This window comes from Cuculus canorus, chromosome 32 (genome assembly GCF_017976375.1).
Source record: "Cuculus canorus isolate bCucCan1 chromosome 32, bCucCan1.pri, whole genome shotgun sequence".
Taxonomy (NCBI): domain Eukaryota; kingdom Metazoa; phylum Chordata; class Aves; order Cuculiformes; family Cuculidae; genus Cuculus; species Cuculus canorus.
Window position 1 is genome coordinate 237,260 of NC_071432.1, and position 16,977 is coordinate 254,236.

The 16,977-nt window shown below is 59.7% G+C and overlaps 1 protein-coding gene across 1 annotated transcript in view; it reads left to right on the forward strand.

Moving 5' to 3' along the window:
- Positions 1-1,409: 1,409 nt before the first annotated feature.
- The window catches only part of HUWE1 (HECT, UBA and WWE domain containing E3 ubiquitin protein ligase 1), a 75,289-nt gene continuing 59,721 nt past the window's right edge, over positions 1,410-16,977 (forward strand). Inside the window, exons 1-21 of the mRNA XM_054052147.1 lie at positions 1,410-1,483; positions 3,585-3,640; positions 4,520-4,593; positions 6,178-6,276; positions 8,360-8,566; positions 8,653-8,805; positions 8,898-8,960; positions 10,112-10,189; positions 10,280-10,327; positions 10,470-10,538; positions 11,806-11,905; positions 12,040-12,140; positions 12,223-12,373; positions 12,461-12,588; positions 12,670-12,810; positions 13,729-13,840; positions 15,521-15,637; positions 15,721-15,822; positions 15,922-16,002; positions 16,124-16,230; positions 16,331-16,508. Of these exons, the coding sequence (XP_053908122.1) occupies positions 4,549-4,593; positions 6,178-6,276; positions 8,360-8,566; positions 8,653-8,805; positions 8,898-8,960; positions 10,112-10,189; positions 10,280-10,327; positions 10,470-10,538; positions 11,806-11,905; positions 12,040-12,140; positions 12,223-12,373; positions 12,461-12,588; positions 12,670-12,810; positions 13,729-13,840; positions 15,521-15,637; positions 15,721-15,822; positions 15,922-16,002; positions 16,124-16,230; positions 16,331-16,508 (2,080 nt within the window). The 5' untranslated portion in view covers positions 1,410-1,483; positions 3,585-3,640; positions 4,520-4,548. The remainder of the gene's footprint in view (positions 1,484-3,584; positions 3,641-4,519; positions 4,594-6,177; positions 6,277-8,359; positions 8,567-8,652; positions 8,806-8,897; positions 8,961-10,111; positions 10,190-10,279; positions 10,328-10,469; positions 10,539-11,805; positions 11,906-12,039; positions 12,141-12,222; positions 12,374-12,460; positions 12,589-12,669; positions 12,811-13,728; positions 13,841-15,520; positions 15,638-15,720; positions 15,823-15,921; positions 16,003-16,123; positions 16,231-16,330; positions 16,509-16,977) is intronic.

The following is a 16,977-nucleotide window of genomic DNA, read 5'->3' on the forward strand; positions in this document are numbered from 1 at the left end:
AGACACGCCGCCACCCCCCCTTAGGTCCCTGCAGCGTGGGTGGGTCAAAGGCGCTGTAAGGAGTGGGTGATGAGGCAAACCACGCCCCCTTCCAGGCGCGGCCACGCCCACCCCATTGCGTAACGAGAAGGGGCGTGGTTACACCAAGCCACGCCCCACAACCATATATGGTTGCGGGTTTGGTGTAGCCACGCCCCCTCCTAGGTCGGTTTCCTCTGGTTTAAACCCACACCTCGGTTTCATGGCCTTTGATTGATGGATTGATTAAGGGGGGGGGGGGGGGGCCTCTTATTGGGGTGTTGAAGGCGTGTCCGGAGGCCGCAGCCCCCACCCTCGGTTTTGTATTTGTTAGAATAATAAAATAAAGGAGAAAAAAACCCCAAATTTCATCAGTTTGTGATGAACCCCTCGAATCCCCCCTCAACTCTCGCGAGACTTCGCTCTGCCCCAGCCTTCCCTCTCAATTCTCGCGAGATTTCGCCGCTACAGTCGCTCCTCTTCCACTCTCGCGAGATCTCACTGTCCTACTCAAAGTTTCGCGCTCTCTCCGCCTCCTCTCTCAAGTCTCGCGAGATTTCGCGCTCCCCTCCGCTTCACCGCTCAAGTCTCGCGAGATCTCGCGCTCCCCTCAACTCTCGCGAGACCTCGCGCTGCCCCTCAGCCTACCGCTCAACTCTCGCGAGATCTCGCTCTCCCCCTCAGCCGCCGCCGCCGCCGTTGCCGCCGCTGAGGGAGCGCCCGAACTCACGCCCCTCCCCTTCCCCCTCTCCCCGTCCCCGCCCCTCAGGATCTCCCGGCGGGGCGGGCCCGTTCGTCTTTCCCGCTTCTCTCTTCGCCTCTCGCGAGGTTTCGCGGCGAGAGCGCCGCCGCGAGATCTCGTTCTTTCAGCCCTGCCGGTGAGTGCCGGGCTTTGAGGGGACGGCGCGGGGGGTGGGGCCGCTACCGGCTGGGGATTCGGGGCCAATTTGTTGCAAGGCGAGGCCTCGACGTTCCCCGTGTGTGCCCCCACGGTGTACTCCGCGACTCCCCCCATTCTGCCCAAGTCTCGCGAGATTTCCCCTTCAACCGCTTCACGAAGTCTCGCGAGATTTCTCTCTCCCGCCCATTGCGCCGCCTCAGCTCTCGCGAGATTTATCTGCCGTAGCCCCTCCCCCCCTTTTTTTTGGCCGCTTTGAGCCGCTCTCGCTTTCCACTTCTCGCGAGATTTCACCCCTCGCTCTTTAGCCGCGCCCATGGCTCTGAAGTCTCGCGAGACTTCACCGTAGCACCGCCCCTATTCCCGCCCCCCCCCGCCGAGTTCTCGCGAGACTCTGTGCTCTCGCGGGATCTCGTCGGGGCCGCGGCTCGGGGGGCGCTGTGTAAGATGGCGGCGGCGGCGGCAGGAGGCGGCCGGGCCCGGTGCTGACCGCCACCCCCCCTTCCTGGTCCTTCTCCTTCACCCCCCCCGTTTTACCCGTTACCTCCACCGTCTCCCCTGTAGCAGGTACCGCGCGGGAGCGGGCGGGGGGAGCTCGGCCCGGCCGCGGCTCCGGTTCCTACAAAGGGGGGGGGGGTAAGGCCGGCTCCGTCATGCGGGGCGAGCCCCTCCCCCCCCCCCCCGCCCCCCCGACCCTCAGTGGCCTCCGTGATCCGGAGCGGCCCCTCCCGACCCTCGGCTTCCCTTGATTTAACGCCCCCTCCCCGATTTACCGCCTCGATCCATGAATTGGCGCCTCCCCCCTCCGATTGACCCCCCTTCATCGGCCATTTAGCGCCCTCCCCCCCGATTTACCCCCCCATTCCATGATTTGCCCCCCGCTTCCTGACGTACGCCACCCCATTCCATGATTTATCCCTTCTTCCATGATTTAGCCCCCCCCCCTTCCTGATTTACCCCCCAGCTCCCATGATTTGGGCGTCCTCTCTTCCTCATTTACCCCACCCCATTCCATGATTTACTCCTCACTTCCATGATTTAGGAGTCCCCCCTTCCTGATTTATTCTCCCCATTCCATGCTTTATTCTCCTTTTCCATGATTTAGCACCCCCCCCCAATTTACCCCCCACTTCCATGATTTAGGAGTCCCCCCTTCCTGATTTATTCTCCCCATTCCATGCTTTATCCTTCTTTTCCATGATTTAGCCCCCCCCCCCCGATTTACCCCCACTTCCATGATTTAGGACTCCCCTCTTCCTGATTTACCCCCCCATTCCATGCTTTACCCCCCTCATTCCATGATTTTCCCCCAATTCCATGATTTAGGCTCTCCCCTCCTCTCTGATTTACACCCCCTTTCCATCATTTAGAGTCTTCATCCCTGATTTACCTCCTTCATTTGTGATATAGACTCCCCCCATTCCACGATTTCCCCCTCTCATTCCGCAATTCCCCCCTCCTTCCATGATTTACTCCCCCCCCCCCAAGATCCATAGTTTAGGAACCCCCCAATCTACTCCTCTCTCCTGCAATTTAACCCCCCCTTTGATTTTAGGTCCCCTCTTCCGTAGTTTCCTGCACTCCCCTATGATTTAGAGCCCCCCCCCTCTAAAAAAGCTCAGTTTTCTCTGTGATTTATTTTGCCACTTCATGAGTTAGGGCCCCCCCCCCCGTTATTTAGGGCCCCCTCCTCGTTATTTAGGGCCCCCTCCTCGTTATTTAGGGCCCCCTCCCCCGTTATTTAGGGCCCCCCCTCATTATTTAGTGCCTCTCTTCTTAATTAGACCGTCCTTTCTCTACTCTTTAGTTTTCCGTGTGATTTATTCTTCGTGGCATTTATTTTCTCTCTAATTTACCACCTGCAATGATTTCTCTCCTTTTCCTGATTTAATCCCCCCCCCCAATTTATCCCTCTGCACCATTCCCCCCCTCAATCCGTGATTTCCCCCCCATCCACGCCTTAAGCCCTCCCTTCCTTTATCATTTACTTTTTCCTCGCTGTGATTTCCCTCTGTTGGAATATTTTTTCGCCCCCCCCCGCGGTGTTTGCGCCCCTCCTCCATCATTTATTGCCCTTTTCCCATTTTTTTCCATCACTTTCCTCCCCCCCCCCCCCCCCCAGCGTAGTTTTTGCTCTTTAAGGGACTTTTTCACCCCCCTCCAAGGTTTTAGGGGGTGCCCCCTTCAGCTTCGCCTAATTTGGGGTCTCCCCCCCCCTTTCACAAAGTCCCCCCCTCCATACTTTATGTCCTCCCCTGAAATCCTCAGGATTTCAGGCTCCTCTCTGTGGATTCCCAGGATTTACCCCCCCCCCCCCGCGGCGATTTCGGGGTTCCCCTCTCACAGTTTACTGCTCATCTCTCCCAATTACTCCCCCACCCTATAATTCCCCCCTTTAAAAATTTCGGGGGGGCCTTTCTTGGATTGGGGGGGGCTCAGCCCCCCTAATTACCCCCCCCCCCCGTTTTTTCCCCCCCCTTAAAGTCTCTTCTTATCACTTAGATCCCCTTTTCCCATCACTTATTGCTTCTCACGTATCACTTGGAGACCCCCCAATAACATAGTGCCCCCCCCATTAGTTAACAACCCCCCCCCCCCGGTCTCCCCGTTATTCCCCCCCCCAAAAAAACCTGCCCCCCCCCCAAATTTTGCTGCCCCCCCCTTCCAGAAGCAGCAGGCTTCCCCGCGCGACCGGGACCGAGGATGGACTGGTTGTGATTCCCGGTAAGGGCCCCCCCTTTTTTTTCACTGTACCCCCCCAGTTTTCTGGGTTTTTTTTTTGGGGGGGGAGGGTGTCCCTAAAATATAGAGGGGGGAGATTTAACCCCCTCCCGTGGGGGGTTCAAGGCAGTGGGGGACCCTGGGGGGGGGGGGTGTCACCTTTCAGAGGGGTCTTGGAGAGGGGGGAGGACCCCAAGATGCCCCCTTTGGGGGGGGGGGGCACCCCAGAATGCTCCCTTTTGAGGGGGAGAACCCCAAAATGTCCTCCGTGTAAGGAAGGGCACCCCAGAATGCGCTTTTTCTGAGGGGGGGGGCACCCCAGAATATTCTCTTTGTAGGAGAGACACTCCAAATGCTCCACTGTGAGGGGGAGCACCCCATAAGACCCCTGTTTTTGAGAGGGGGACCCCAAAATGCTTAGTTTCTGGGGGGGGACACCTTAAAATGTTCTTTTCTAAGAGGGGGGGTCATGACACCCCAGAAATAGTCACCTCTCTCCCCCCAATTTGATGCGTCACCGTCACCAAACCGGCTGTGCCGGCAGCACCGGGATTGGGGAAGGGGGGAGAGGCCCAACCGGAGGGGAAACCGCGGGCAAAGAAGCGTCGTGGAAGGCATAATTAGCTGATTAACGAGCTTGTCTTCGTTAGGCTGGCGACGCTAATGACGGGGTGCTTAGTTTGGGGTTCGTGGGGGCCACCCCCCAACGCCGCGCTCGGGGTTTTGCACATTCATTGTTCAGCCAGCGGGCGAGACGTCATCGAGGGCCGCCGGCGTCACCGCGGAGCGTGCCGGGACGGCGAGTCCAGCACGGAACGGGGCGAGGGGGGGGTCACCCCCATCCCCTGGCACGACCCCCCCAAAATCTGGTGTCTCTCACAGGTGGAGTGTGAGGATTCGACCCCCCCAAAATGAAAGTGGATCGGACGAAACTGAAGAAAACCCCTACGGAGGCGGTGCGAAGGGGTTGGGGGGGCAGTTTTTTTTGGGGGGGATTGGGGTATTTTGGGGGGGATTGGGGTATTTTGGGGGGTTGAGGATGTTTTGGGGGGGGTTGAGGATGTTTTGGGGTGTTTTATGGGGGGGGTTGGGTATTTTGGGGGAGGGTGGGTTGTTTCTGGAGGGGGTTGTGGCGTTTTGGGGGGGTTGTGGTGTTTTTTGGGGGGGTTGTGGCGGTTTTTGGGGGGTTGTGGCGGTTTTTGGGGGGGTTGTGGCGTTTTTTTGGGGGGTTGTGGTGGTTTTTTGGGGGGTTGTGTTTTTTGGGGGGTTGTGGCGTTTCTTGGGGGTTGTGGCGTTTTTTGGGGGGTTGTGGCGTTTTTTTTTGGGGGGGTTGTGGTGTTTTTTTGGGGGGTTGTGGTGTTTTTTGGGGGGATTGTGGCGTTTTTGGGGGCGTTTCGGCCGTTGAGGGAGTTTGAGGATGCGTTCGATGAGTTGGGGGGGTGGGACATTTTGGGGCTTTTCTTGGAGGAATTTGGGAAGTTGAGAGTTTGAGGATTTTTTTGGGGGGCTTTGTGGTGTTTTTTGGGGTTGGGGGGTTGGGATGTCGAGAGTTTGGGGTTGTTTTTGGGGGGACGGGGCTGCTTTGGGGCTAATTTGGGAGGGGTTTTTTGGATGTTGGGGGTGTTGAGGGACATTTTGGGGGGTTTGGAGGCGTTTTTGGGGGGGTTTGGGGCGTTTTTGGGGAGATTAGGGTGGTTTTGGAGGTGGTTGGGGTGTTTTTAGGAGGGGTCGAGGGTGTTTTTGGGGGGTTTGGAATGTTTTTAGAGGGATTTGGGGACGTTGAGGGAGTTTGAGAGTGTTTGGGGTTTGGGGCGTTTTGGGGGGGACAGTGTTTAGGGATTGGAGTGGTTTTGGAGGTGTTGGATGTTGGAAGGGTTTGGGGGCATCTTTGGGGGGGTTGGGGGACTTTTTTGGGGGTTGAGGACTGGGGGATGTGTGGGGACGTTGATGGGGAGATTTTGGGGGGTTGGGGATGTTCTGAGGACATTTTGGGGGGATATTTTGAGAGGGTTTGGGGACGTTTATAGACGTTTGAGGGCATTTTGGGGGGTTGGGGGCGTGTTGGGGACATTTTGGGGGGTTGAGGATGTGTTGGGGACATTTTGGGGGGACATTTAGGGAAGTTTGGGGGCATTTTGGGGGGTTGGGGACATTTTGGGGGGACATTTAGGGAAGTTTTGGGGCATTTTGGGGGGTTGGGGACATTTTGGGGGGACATTTAGGGAAGTTTTGGGGCATTTTGGGGGGATATTTTGGGAAGTTTGGGGGGGTTGGGGACGTGTTGGGGACATTTTGGGGGGATATTTTGGGAAGTTTGGGGGCATTTTGGGGGGTTGGGGACGTGTTGGGGACATTTTGGGGGGGTTGGGGACGTGTTGGAGGTGTTTTAGGGGAGTTGGGGGGATATTTTGGGAGGGTTTGGTGGCATTTTGGGGGGCTTGGGGGATGCTGGGGACATTTGGGGGGCCCTGGAGATGCTGGGGGTGCGGACATTGTTGGGGTGCGGGGACACAGGGGGTGACACTAAGCCCCCCCCCCAGCCCGCCGACTGCCGGGCGCTGATCGAGAAGTTGAAGGGCTGCGGAGATGAGCAGCTCCTGGCCGAGCTCCAGCAGATCAAGACATGGAACATCGGGAAGGTGGGGGGCACCCCGAAACCCTGAGGGGCACCCCGAAACCCTGAGGAGGGGGGGGGCAAAGTTAGAGGGGGGTCTTGCTGGGTTTGGTGATGGAAGCTCCTGAAAATGGGGGGACACCGCAAAAATAATGGGGAGCGCCTCAATTTTTTCCATGAAATGGCGACTTTTAACGGTAGAAATGTCGGGGAGCACCGCGGTGTCCTCACAAGGGGGCAGGGAGCACCCCAAAACCAGCAGGTTTCGCCCCTAAAATGGCGGGAAGCACCTAAATTTCCTCATAAAATGGCGCAAAGCACCCCAGTTTCACCCCAAAACCAGCAGGTTTCACCCCAAAAATGGAGGGAAGCACCCCAGTTTCACCCCAAAACCAGCAGGTTTCACCCCAAAAATGGAGGGAAGCACCCTGGTTTTACTCAAAATGGCAGTTTTCACCCCAAAAGTGGAGGGAAGCACCCCAGTTTCTCTCAAAATGGCAGTTTTCACCCCAAAAGTGGAGGGAAGCACCCCAGTTTCACCCCAAAACCAGCAGGTTTCACCCCAGAAATGGAGGGAAGCACCCCAATTTCTCACAAAACGTCAGGCTTCACCCCCAAAATGGAGGAGAGCACCCCAGTTCTTTACCAAATGGCACGGGGCACCCCAAAACCACCAGGTTTCACCCCAAAAAACCCCGTTTTCCTCACAAAATGGCAGCTTTCACCCCAAAAGTGACAGCTTTCACCCCCAAAATGGTGGGAAGCACCTCAATCTCCCCACAGCCCCCCTAAAACACCGAGGGGGTCCCCGGTTCACCCCAGGACAGTGTGTGGGCAGCAGGTCCAGGTGGAGGTCCGTGGCCGGTGGTGTCTCTCAGGGGTCCATACTGGGATCAGAGCTGTTTGATCTTCGTCAGTGATGGGAACAGTGAGATCGAGGCCATCCTCGGCCAATTTGGAGGCGACACTGAGGGGAGAGGTGGAGTTGTCACGGTGGAAGGATGGGGGTCCTCCATAGGGACCTGGAGAAGTGGGGCTGGAGAACCTCATGGGGTTCTACGAGGCCAAGAGGCACTCGGACACGATGGAGAAGTGGTGTTGGGAGAACCTTATGGGGTTCTACGAGGCCAAGAGGGACTCGGACACAATGGAGAAGTGGTGTTGGGAGAACCTCATGGGGTTCTACGGGGTCCAGAGGGACTCGGACACGATGGAGAAGTGGTGTTGGGAGAACCTCATGAGGTTCTACGAGGCCAAGAGGGACTCGGACACGATGGAGAAGTGGTGTTGGAGAACCTCAGGGGGTTCTACGAGGCCAAGAGGCACTTGGACACGATGGAGAAGTGGTGTTGGGAGAACCTCATGGGGTTCTATGAGGCCAAGAGGCACTCGGACACGACGGAGAAGTGGTGTTGGGAGAACCTCATGAGGTTCCAGAGGGACCTGGAGAGGCCGGAGAAGGAACAGAGGGAGATGGAGCTGTTGGAACAGGCCCAGAGGAGGCTACAGGGATGATCCAAGGGCTGGAGAACCTCCCGTACGAGGACGGGCTGAGAGAGTTGGGCTTGTTCCGCCTGGAGAAGGCTCCGAGGAGACCTTAGAGCAACCTGGAGGGACTCCAGGAAAGGCGGAGAGGGGCTGTTCACAAAGGCTCGGAGCGACGGGATGAGGGGAACGGGTCTGAGCTGGAGAGGGGCAGATTTAGGCTCGACTTAAGGAGGAATTCCTTCACAATGAGGGTGGTGAGGCCCTGGAACACTCCCGGGAGTCACGTCTAGGATGTTGTAGTTGGCGTTGTGGAACCCCGTGAGGTTCTCCGGCTCCACTTCTCCAGGTGCCTCTGGATGACGTCCCGCCTTTCCAGCGTGACCGCTCCACCGCTCAGCTCGGTGTCATCTCGCCCTTGATCTCATTGGTTAAACGCCTCCCTGGAGGTGCTGAGGGCCACCGGCTCCAGCGGGATGTGTCCCTGCTCATGGAATTAGACGGTCTTTGAGGTCCTTTCCAACCCAAACCGTTCCATGATCCTATGAATCGCCGCGGGACGTCCTTTTGCCACCCGCCAAGATATGGGGGTGTCCCTAATGACCCCCTCCATCTCCCCTCAGTGCGAGCTCTACCACTGGGTGGATCTCCTGGATCGCTTCGACGGGATCCTGGCGGAAGCGGGCCGCCCTGTGGAGAACATGTCCTGGATGTTGGCCTGCGACCGGCCCGAACGGGAGCAGCTCAAAGCCCTCCTTTTGGCTCTCCTCAACTTCACCGCCCTCCTCATCGAGTACAGCTTTTCCCGCCACCTCTACAGCTCCATCGAGGTACGAAGGGGACCCCGAAATCGCTTTCGTTGGGGAGCGAAAAGGGGCGGTTTGGGTGTTGAAGAGGTGTTCTTTGCCTCTCGCAGCACCTGACGACGCTGTTGGCCTCCTCGGACATGCAAGTGGTGTTGGCGGTGCTGAACCTTCTCTACGTCTTCAGCAAACGTTCCAACTACATCACCCGCTTGGGTTCCGACAAGCGCAGCCCTCTCCTCTCCCGGCTCCAGCATTTGGCCGAGGTAAACGCCGGCGTCCCCTCCTTTTGCCTTTTTTGGGGTGTCCTCCCATCCCTCTCCGTGCTTTCTTTGATGGTTGTGTCTCTCCCGCGCAGAGCTGGGGCGGGAAGGAGAACGGGTTTGGTTTGGCCGAGTGCTGCCGGGACCTCCACATGATGGTGAGTGTCCATCTCAGTGGGTTTTGGGGTCCCTTGGGGCCATTCTCTGTCACTCGTCGTGTTTTGGGGTCCCCTGATGCTGTCCGACGTCCCCTCATTGTGTTTTGGGGTCCCCTGATGTCTTTCCTGTGTCTCTTTGTTGTGTTTTGGGGTCCCTTGATGTCCTTCCTTGTCCCCTCATTGTGTTTTGGGGTCCCCTGATGCTGTCCAACGTCCCCTCATTGTGTTTTGGGGATCTCGTGATGCTTTCCTGTGTCTCGTTGTTGTGTTTTGGGGTCCCCGATGCCCTTCCATGTTCCCTCATTGTGTTTTGGGGTCCCCGATGCCCTTCCATGTTCCCTCATTGTGTTTTGGGGTCCCCTGATGCTGTCCGACGTCCCCTCATTGTGTTTTGGGGATCTCGTGATGCTTTCCTGTGACTCTTTGTTCTGTTTTGGGGTCCCTGATGCCCTTCCATGTTCCCTCATTGTGTTTTGGGGTCCCCTGATGCCCTTCCATTTCCCCTCATTGTATTTTGGGGATGCCCTGACGTCCTTCCTTGTCCCCTCGTTGTGTTTTGGGGTCCCTGATGCTGTTTTGGGGTTCTGTGATGCTATTTTGGGGTCCTTTGATTCTGTTCTACATCCCCTCCTTGTGTTTTGGGGTCCCCTGATGCTGTCCCGCGTCCTCTCATCATGGTTTGGGGTCCCCTGATGCCATCCCACATCCCCTCATCATGTTTTGGGGTCCCCCAATACTGTTTTGGGGTCTGACGATGCCATTTTGGGGTCCTCTGACGCCATTCTGGGATCCCCTGACACCGTCCCACATCCCCTCATCACGTTTTGGGGTCCCCTGACGCTGTTTGGGGGTCCTCTGACGCCATTTTGGGATCCCCTGACACCGTCCCACATACCCTCATCACGTTTTGGGGTCCCCCAATGCCATTTTGGGGTCCTCTGACGCCATTCTGGGATCCCCCTGACACCGTCCCACATCCCCTCATTGTATTTCGGCTTCCCTGATGCAGTTTTGGGGTCCCTTGATTCTGTCTCACACCCCTGCTTTGTGTTTTGGGGTCCCCGATTTCTTCCCGTGTCCCCTCATTGTGTTTTGGGGTCCCTGATGCCGTTTTGGGGTCCCCTAACCCTGTGTGTCCCCCCCACCCCCAGAAGTACCCCCCGAGCGCCACCACCCTCCACTTCGAGTTCTACGCCGAGCCGGGTCTGGAGGTGAAGGTGGACAAGCGGGTGAGTGACCGCTGACATTTGGGGTCACGGGGGGTCCCCCCAAAATCCCCCGGACCCCCCCTGACCCCCTAAAACCACCCCCCCCCCCAGGCCACCAGCACTACTCTGCACTACATCCACATCGAGCAGTTGGATAAGGTGAGTGATGGGGGGCAGCGTGAATTTGGGGGGGCCCTGCTGCAATGAGGCCCCCCCCCCAACTCTTTCCCCTCCCCTTTCTCCTCTGCACCCCTGTTTTTTGGTCCCTGCACCCCAATTTTCTCTGCCCCCCCCAATCCAGATTTCAGAGAGTCCCTCGGAGATCATGGAGTCCCTCACCAAGATGTACAGTATCCCCAAAGACAAACAGGTGAGTGGGGCGGAAATGGGGGTACCGGGGATTTGGGGGGGCCCCCTGGGGCATGGGGGGGGCTGTGGTGACCCCCCCAAATCCTTCCTGACCCCCCAAATCTTCCCTGATCCCTCAAGTCCTCTCCTGCCCTCTCCCAAAGTCCTCCCTGAGCTCCCCCAAATCCCTCCATGTTCTCGCTGAGACCCCCAAGTCCTCCCTAAGACCCCCCCAAATCCTTTCGGAACTCCCCAATTCCTCCCTAAGACCCCCCAAATCCTTTCTGAACTCCCCAAGTTCTCCCTAAGACCCCCCCAAATCCTTTCGGAACTCCCCAAGTCCTCCCTAAGACCCCCCAAATCCTTTTGGAACTCCCCAAGTCCTCCCTAAGACCCCCCCCAAATCCTCCTTGACCCCCCAGTCCTCCCTGGGGCCCCTCAAATCCCTCCATGTCCTCTCTTAAGACCCCCCAAATCCTCCCTGAACCCCCTGAATCCTCCCTGACCCCCCCCCCAGTCCTCCATGAGCCCCCCAAATCCTCCCTGGCCCCCTCCAGTCCTACTTGAGCCCCCCTAAATCCCTCTATGTCCGCTCTAGGACCCCTCAAATCCTCCCTGAGCCCCCCCAAATCCCTTCATATCTTCTCTAAGACCCCCCAAATCCTCCTGAACCACCTGAATCCTCCCTGAGCCCCCCCAAATCCCTCCATGTCCTCCCTAAGACCCCCCAAATCCTCCCTGAGCCCCCCCAAATCCCTCCACGTCCTCCCTAAGACCCCCCAAATCCTCCCTGAACCCTCCCACATCCTCCCTGAGCCCCCAAGTCCTCCCTAAGACCCCCTAATTCCTCCCTAAGATGCCCGAAATCCTCTCTGAGCCCCCCCAAATCCCTCCATATCCTCTCTAAGACCCCCAAAATCCTCCCTGAACCCCCCACGTCCTCCCTAAGATGCCCCAAATCCTTCCTGAGCGCCCCAAATCCCTCCATATCCTCTCTAAGACCCCCCCAAATCCTCCCTGAACCCCCCCAAATCCCTCCATGTCCTCCCTAAGACCCCCCAAATCCTCTCTGAGCTCCCCACGTCCTCCATAAGACCCCCCAAATCCCTCCACGTCCTCCCTAAGACCCCCCAAATCCTCCCTGAGTCCTCCCTGAGCCCTCCCACATCCTCCCTGAACCCCCAAGTCCTCCCTAAGACCCCCTAATTCCCTCCCTAAGACGCCCCAAATCCCCCCCCGAGCCCCCCCCGAATCCTCCCTGACCCCCCAAATTCCTTGTGCCCCCCCAGATGCTGCTCTTCACCCACATCCGCTTGGCTCACGGCTTCTCCAACCACAAGAAGCGGCTTCAAGCGGTCCAGGCCCGGCTCCACGCCATCTCCATCCTGGGTATAGGAAGGGGGTTCATTAATTCGTTAATATCTCTTTAATGATGTAGGGGTTCTCTCGAAGTAGGGGGGTGTTTTTTTGGGGGTGTCCGGGGTGTTTTTTTTAATGGATCCCCCGTGTTTTTTTGCTCCCAGTGTACTCCAACGCTCTGCAGGAGTCGGCCAACAGCATTTTGTACAACGGCCTCATCGAGGAGCTGGTGGACGTTCTCCAGATCACCGACAAACAGCTGATGGTGAGCAGCACCCCCAGATCCACCCCACAGCCCCCCCAAAACCCCTCCCGCTGGCCTCACTTTGAACCCCCCCCCCCTTCAGGACATCAAGGCGGCTTCTCTACGCACCCTCACCTCCATCGTCCACTTGGAACGCACCCCAAAACTGAGCAGCATCATCGATTGCACCGGCACCGCTTCCTACCACGGCTTCCTCCCCGTTCTCGTGCGCAATTGCATCCAAGCCATGATCGGTGCGTTCAGGGGGAGCCCCCAGGGGGTCCCCAGAGCTGTTTTTAGGGGGTTTTCCCCCCCGTTTTAACGTCCTCCTGCTCCCCCAGACCCTTCCATGGAGCCCTATCCCCACCAGTTCGCCACCGCGCTCTTCTCCTTCCTCTACCACCTCGCCAGCTACGACGCCGGCGGCGAGGCCCTGGTTTCTTGCGGCATGATGGAAGCGCTGCTAAAGGTGGGCCTGGCGCCGCGGGGAGGGGACCTTAGAAATTCTTGGGGATCCCCTCACCCGCTTTTTGTTGGAACCCTTTCGAAGGTGATCAAGTTTTTGGGCGACGAGCAGGACCAGATCACCTTTGTCACGCGAGCCGTGCGGGTGGTGGACCTCATCACCAACCTGGACATGGCCGCCTTCCAGTCGCACAGCGGGCTCTCCATCTTCATCTACCGCCTCGAGGTACCCTCGCCCTCGTTTCGGGGGGGCTAAACGGGGGAGTTTGGGGGGCTCAGGGGCACCTAGAGGCCTTTAGAGGCATTTAGGGGCACCAAGAGGCCTTTTTGGGGCACCGTGAGGCCATTTTGGGGTGCCGAGGGGTGATTTGGGGACACCAAGAGGCCACTTTCAGGTACCAAGAAGCAATTTTGGGGCTCCAAGAGGCCTTTTGGGATGCTGAGGGGCAATTTTGGGGTGCTGAGGGGCAATTTTGGGGCACCATGAAACCTTTTGGGGGCACCAAGGGGCGATTTGGGGGCACCAAGAGGCCTTTTGGGGCACCGTGAGGCCATTTTGGGGTGCCAAGGGGGGGGCTGTGAAGTGCTGAGGCCATTTTTGAGGTGCTAAAGTGCCGGTTTTGGGGTACTGTGTGTTTTTCGGGGTGCTGAGGCACTGTTTTTGGGGTACTGTGTGTTTTTTGGGGTGCTGAGGCGCTGTTTTTGGGGTATTGTGTAGTTTTTGGGGTGCTGTGGCGCTGTTTTTGGGGTGCTGTGTGTTTTTGGGGTGCTGAGGTGCTGCTTTTTGGGTGCTGTGTAGTTTTTGGGGTGCTGTGGCGCTGCTTTTGGGGTGCTGTGTGTTTTTGGGGTGCTGTGGCGCTGTTTTGGGGGTGCTGAGGTGCTGTTTTTGGGGTATTGTGTAGTTTTTGGGGTGCTGAGGCGCTGTTTTTGGGGTGCTGTGGCGCTGCTTTTGGGGTGCTGTGTGTTTTTGGGGTGCTGTGGCGTTGTTTTGGGGTGCTGTGTGTTTTTGGGGTGCTGTGGCGCTGTTTTGGGGGTGCTGAGGCGCTGTTTTTGGGGTATTGTGTAGTTTTTGGGGTGCTGTGGCGCTGCTTTTGGGGTGCTGTGCGTTTTCGGGGGGCTGAGGCCCGTTTCGGGGTGTCCGCAGCACGAGGTGGATCTGTGCCGCCGCGAGTGTCCCTTTGTCATCAAAGCGCGGGTGCAGCGCCCGCCCACCACCGCCGCGCCCGACGGCGAAGACATGGAGACCGACATGGAGGGTGAGGGGTCCCCAGAGCCCCCCCAAATGTCCCCAGAGCCCCCCCAAATATCCCCTCACCCCACAATGTCCCCCTCATCCCCATGTCCCCAGAGCCCCCTTGATGTCCCCTCACCTTTGGTGTCCCCAGAGCCCCCCAAATGTCCCCTCACCCCCCGAAATCCCCATAGACCCCCGAATGTCCCCTCATCTCCATGTCCCCAGAGCCCCCTCGATGTCCCCAGAGCCCCCCCAATGTCCCCTCACCCCCTGAAATCCCCAGAGCCCCCCAATGTCCCCTCATTCCAATGTCCCTCAACCCCGATGTCCCCTGAGTCCCCCAAATATCCCCTCATCCCCCTGTTCCCAGAGCCCCCCCGAATGTCCCCTCACCCCGATGTCCCCAAAGCCCCCCCAAATGTCCCCAGAGTCCCCCCAAATGTCCCCCTCATCCCGATGTCCCCAGAGTCCCCCCAAATGTCCCCTTATCCCCATGTCCCCAGAGCCCCTTTGATGTCCCCAGAGCCCCCCCGTTGTCCCCTCACCCCATGAAATCCCCATAGACCCCCAAATGTCCCCTCATCCCAATGTCCCGAGAGCCCCCCCAAATGTCCTCTCACCTTTAATGTCCCCACGGAGCCCCCTGAATGTCCCCTCACCCCGTAATGTCCCCAGAGCCCCCCAATGTCCCTTCATTCCAATGTCCCCTCACCTTTGATGTCCCCAGAGCCCCCCCGATGTCCCCTCACTCCCTGAAATCCCCATAGACCCCCCTGCTGTCCCCTCACCCCGTGTCCCTGTCCCCCCGCTGTCCCCTCACCCCGTGTCCCTGTCCCCCCGTGTCCCCTCATGCGGTGTCCCTGTCCCCCCGCTGTCCCTGTCCCCCTGCTGTCCCCTCACGCGGTGTCCCTGTCCCCTCACCCCGTGTCCCTGTCCCTTCACGCGGTGTCCCTGTCCCCCCGCTGTCCCCTCACCCCGTGTCCCTGTCCCCCGCTGTCCCCTCACCCCGTGTCCCTGTCCCCCCGTGTCCTTGTCCCCCGCTGTCCCCTCACCCCGTGTCCCTGTCCCCCCGCTGTCCCCTCACCCCGTGTCCCTGTCCCCCCGTGTCCCCTCACGCAGTGTCCCTGTCCCCCCGCTGTCCCTGTCCCCCCGTGTCCCTGTCCCCTGCTGTCCCCTCACCCCGTGTCCCTGTCCCTCACCCCGTGTCCCTGTCCCCCCGCTGTCCCCCCGCTGTCCCCCCGCTGTCCCCTCACCCCGTGTCCCTGTCCCCTCACCCCGTGTCCCTGTCCCCTCCCCCGTGTCCCTGTCCCCTCACCCCGTGTCCCCGTCCCCCCGCTGTCCCCTCACGCGGTGTCCCTGTCCCCCCGTGTCCCTGTCCCCCCGTGTCCCTGTCCCCCCGTGTCCCCTCACCCCGTGTCCCTGTCCCTCACCCCGTGTCCCTGTCCCCCCGCTGTCCCCCCGCTGTCCCCCCGCTGTCCCCTCACCCCGTGTCCCTGTCCCCTCCCCCGTGTCCCTGTCCCCCCGCTGTCCCCTCACGCAGTGTCCCTGTCCCCTCACGCGGTGTCCCTGTCCCCCCGTGTCCCCTCCCCCATGTCCCTGTCCCCTCCCCCGTGTCCCTGTCCCCTCACGCGGTGTCCCTGTCCCCTCACCCCGTGTCCCTGTCCCCCCGTGTCCCCTCACGCGGTGTCCCTGTCCCCCCCAGTGTCGGACGTGGCCATGGAGAGCAGCCCCGGCCCCTCCTCGGAAGCGCGGACGGATCCTGCGCCCTCCGCCCCGGCCGTTCCCGGCAGCAGCGCTGCGGCCGCGTCCCCGCGTGGCGGTAGGTGCTCGCGTGGCCTCGGGGACGGCGGTGACGCCGGGGACGCCGCGGGGGGACCCACAGCGCTGTCCCCCCCCCCGCAGGCGTGCAGTGCATCCCGCAGCGCGCCGCCCTCCTCAAATCCATGCTGAACTTCCTCAAGAAGGCCATCCAGGATCCCGCTTTCTCCGACGGCATCCGCCACGGTGAGCGGCCCTCGGGGTCCCCACCCCCCTCGGGGACAGCGTGGGGGTCACAAACCCCCCCCCCCCGTCACCCCCTTTCTTGACGCCGTCCTCCCGCAGTGATGGACGGTTCGCTGCCCACCTCCCTCAAGCACATCATCAGCAACGCCGAGTACTACGGCCCTTCGCTCTTCCTCCTGGGTGAGCTCCGCGCCCAAATCCTTCGCGGGGGATTTGGGGCCGGATTTGGGGGTGTCCCCCTCCCCAAATCCTCCCCCCTTCCTTCTCAGAACCCCATTTTGTCTCTCTGCTCCCGCCGCAGCGACCGAGGTGGTGACGGTCTTCGTGTTCCAGGAGCCTTCCCTGCTCTCCTCCCTGCAGGACAACGGCCTCACCGACGTCATGCTGCACGCTCTGCTCATCAAAGACGTGAGTGCCGCTCCCCTCTCCATTCCTCCCCTCTCTCCACGCGTGCCGGGGGGACGCCCCGCGCTTCCCGTACCCCCCTTTTTGGGCCGTTTCCCCGCAGGTTCCGGCCACGCGGGAGGTGCTGGGCTCGCTGCCCAACGTGTTCAGCGCGCTGTGCCTCAACGCCCGGGGCCTCCAGGCCTTCGTGCAGTGTCAGCCTTTCGAGCGCCTCTTCAAAGTGCTGCTCTCGCCCGATTACCTGCCCGCCATGCGCCGCCGCCGCTCCTCCGACCCCCTCGGTCAGCGGGGGGGGGGCTTCGGGGGGGCTGGGGGGGCTTAATTTGGGGGTGAGGGGCTTAATTTGGGGGTGAGGGGGCTTCGTCTGGGGGTGAGGGGCTTAATTTGGGGCTGGGGGGCTTCGTTTGGGGGTGAAGGGGCTTCGTTTGGGGTGGGGGGGCTTCAGTTGGGGATGGGGGGGCTTCGTTTGGGGGTGAAGGGGCTTCATTTGGGGCTGGGAAGTCTTCGTTTGGGGGTGAGGGGGCTTAGTTTGGGGGTGAGGGGCTTAATTTGGGGGTGAGGGGCTTAATTTGGGGGTGAGGGGGCTTCGTTTGGGGGTGAGGGGGCTTGATTTGGGGATAGGGTCTTAATTTGGGAGTGAAGGGTCTTAATTTGGGGGTGAGGGTCTGTATTTAGGGGTGAGGGGTCTTAGTTTGGGGCTGGGGGGGCTGTATGTTGGCTCCCCACACACTTTCTTTACCCAGGAGGGAC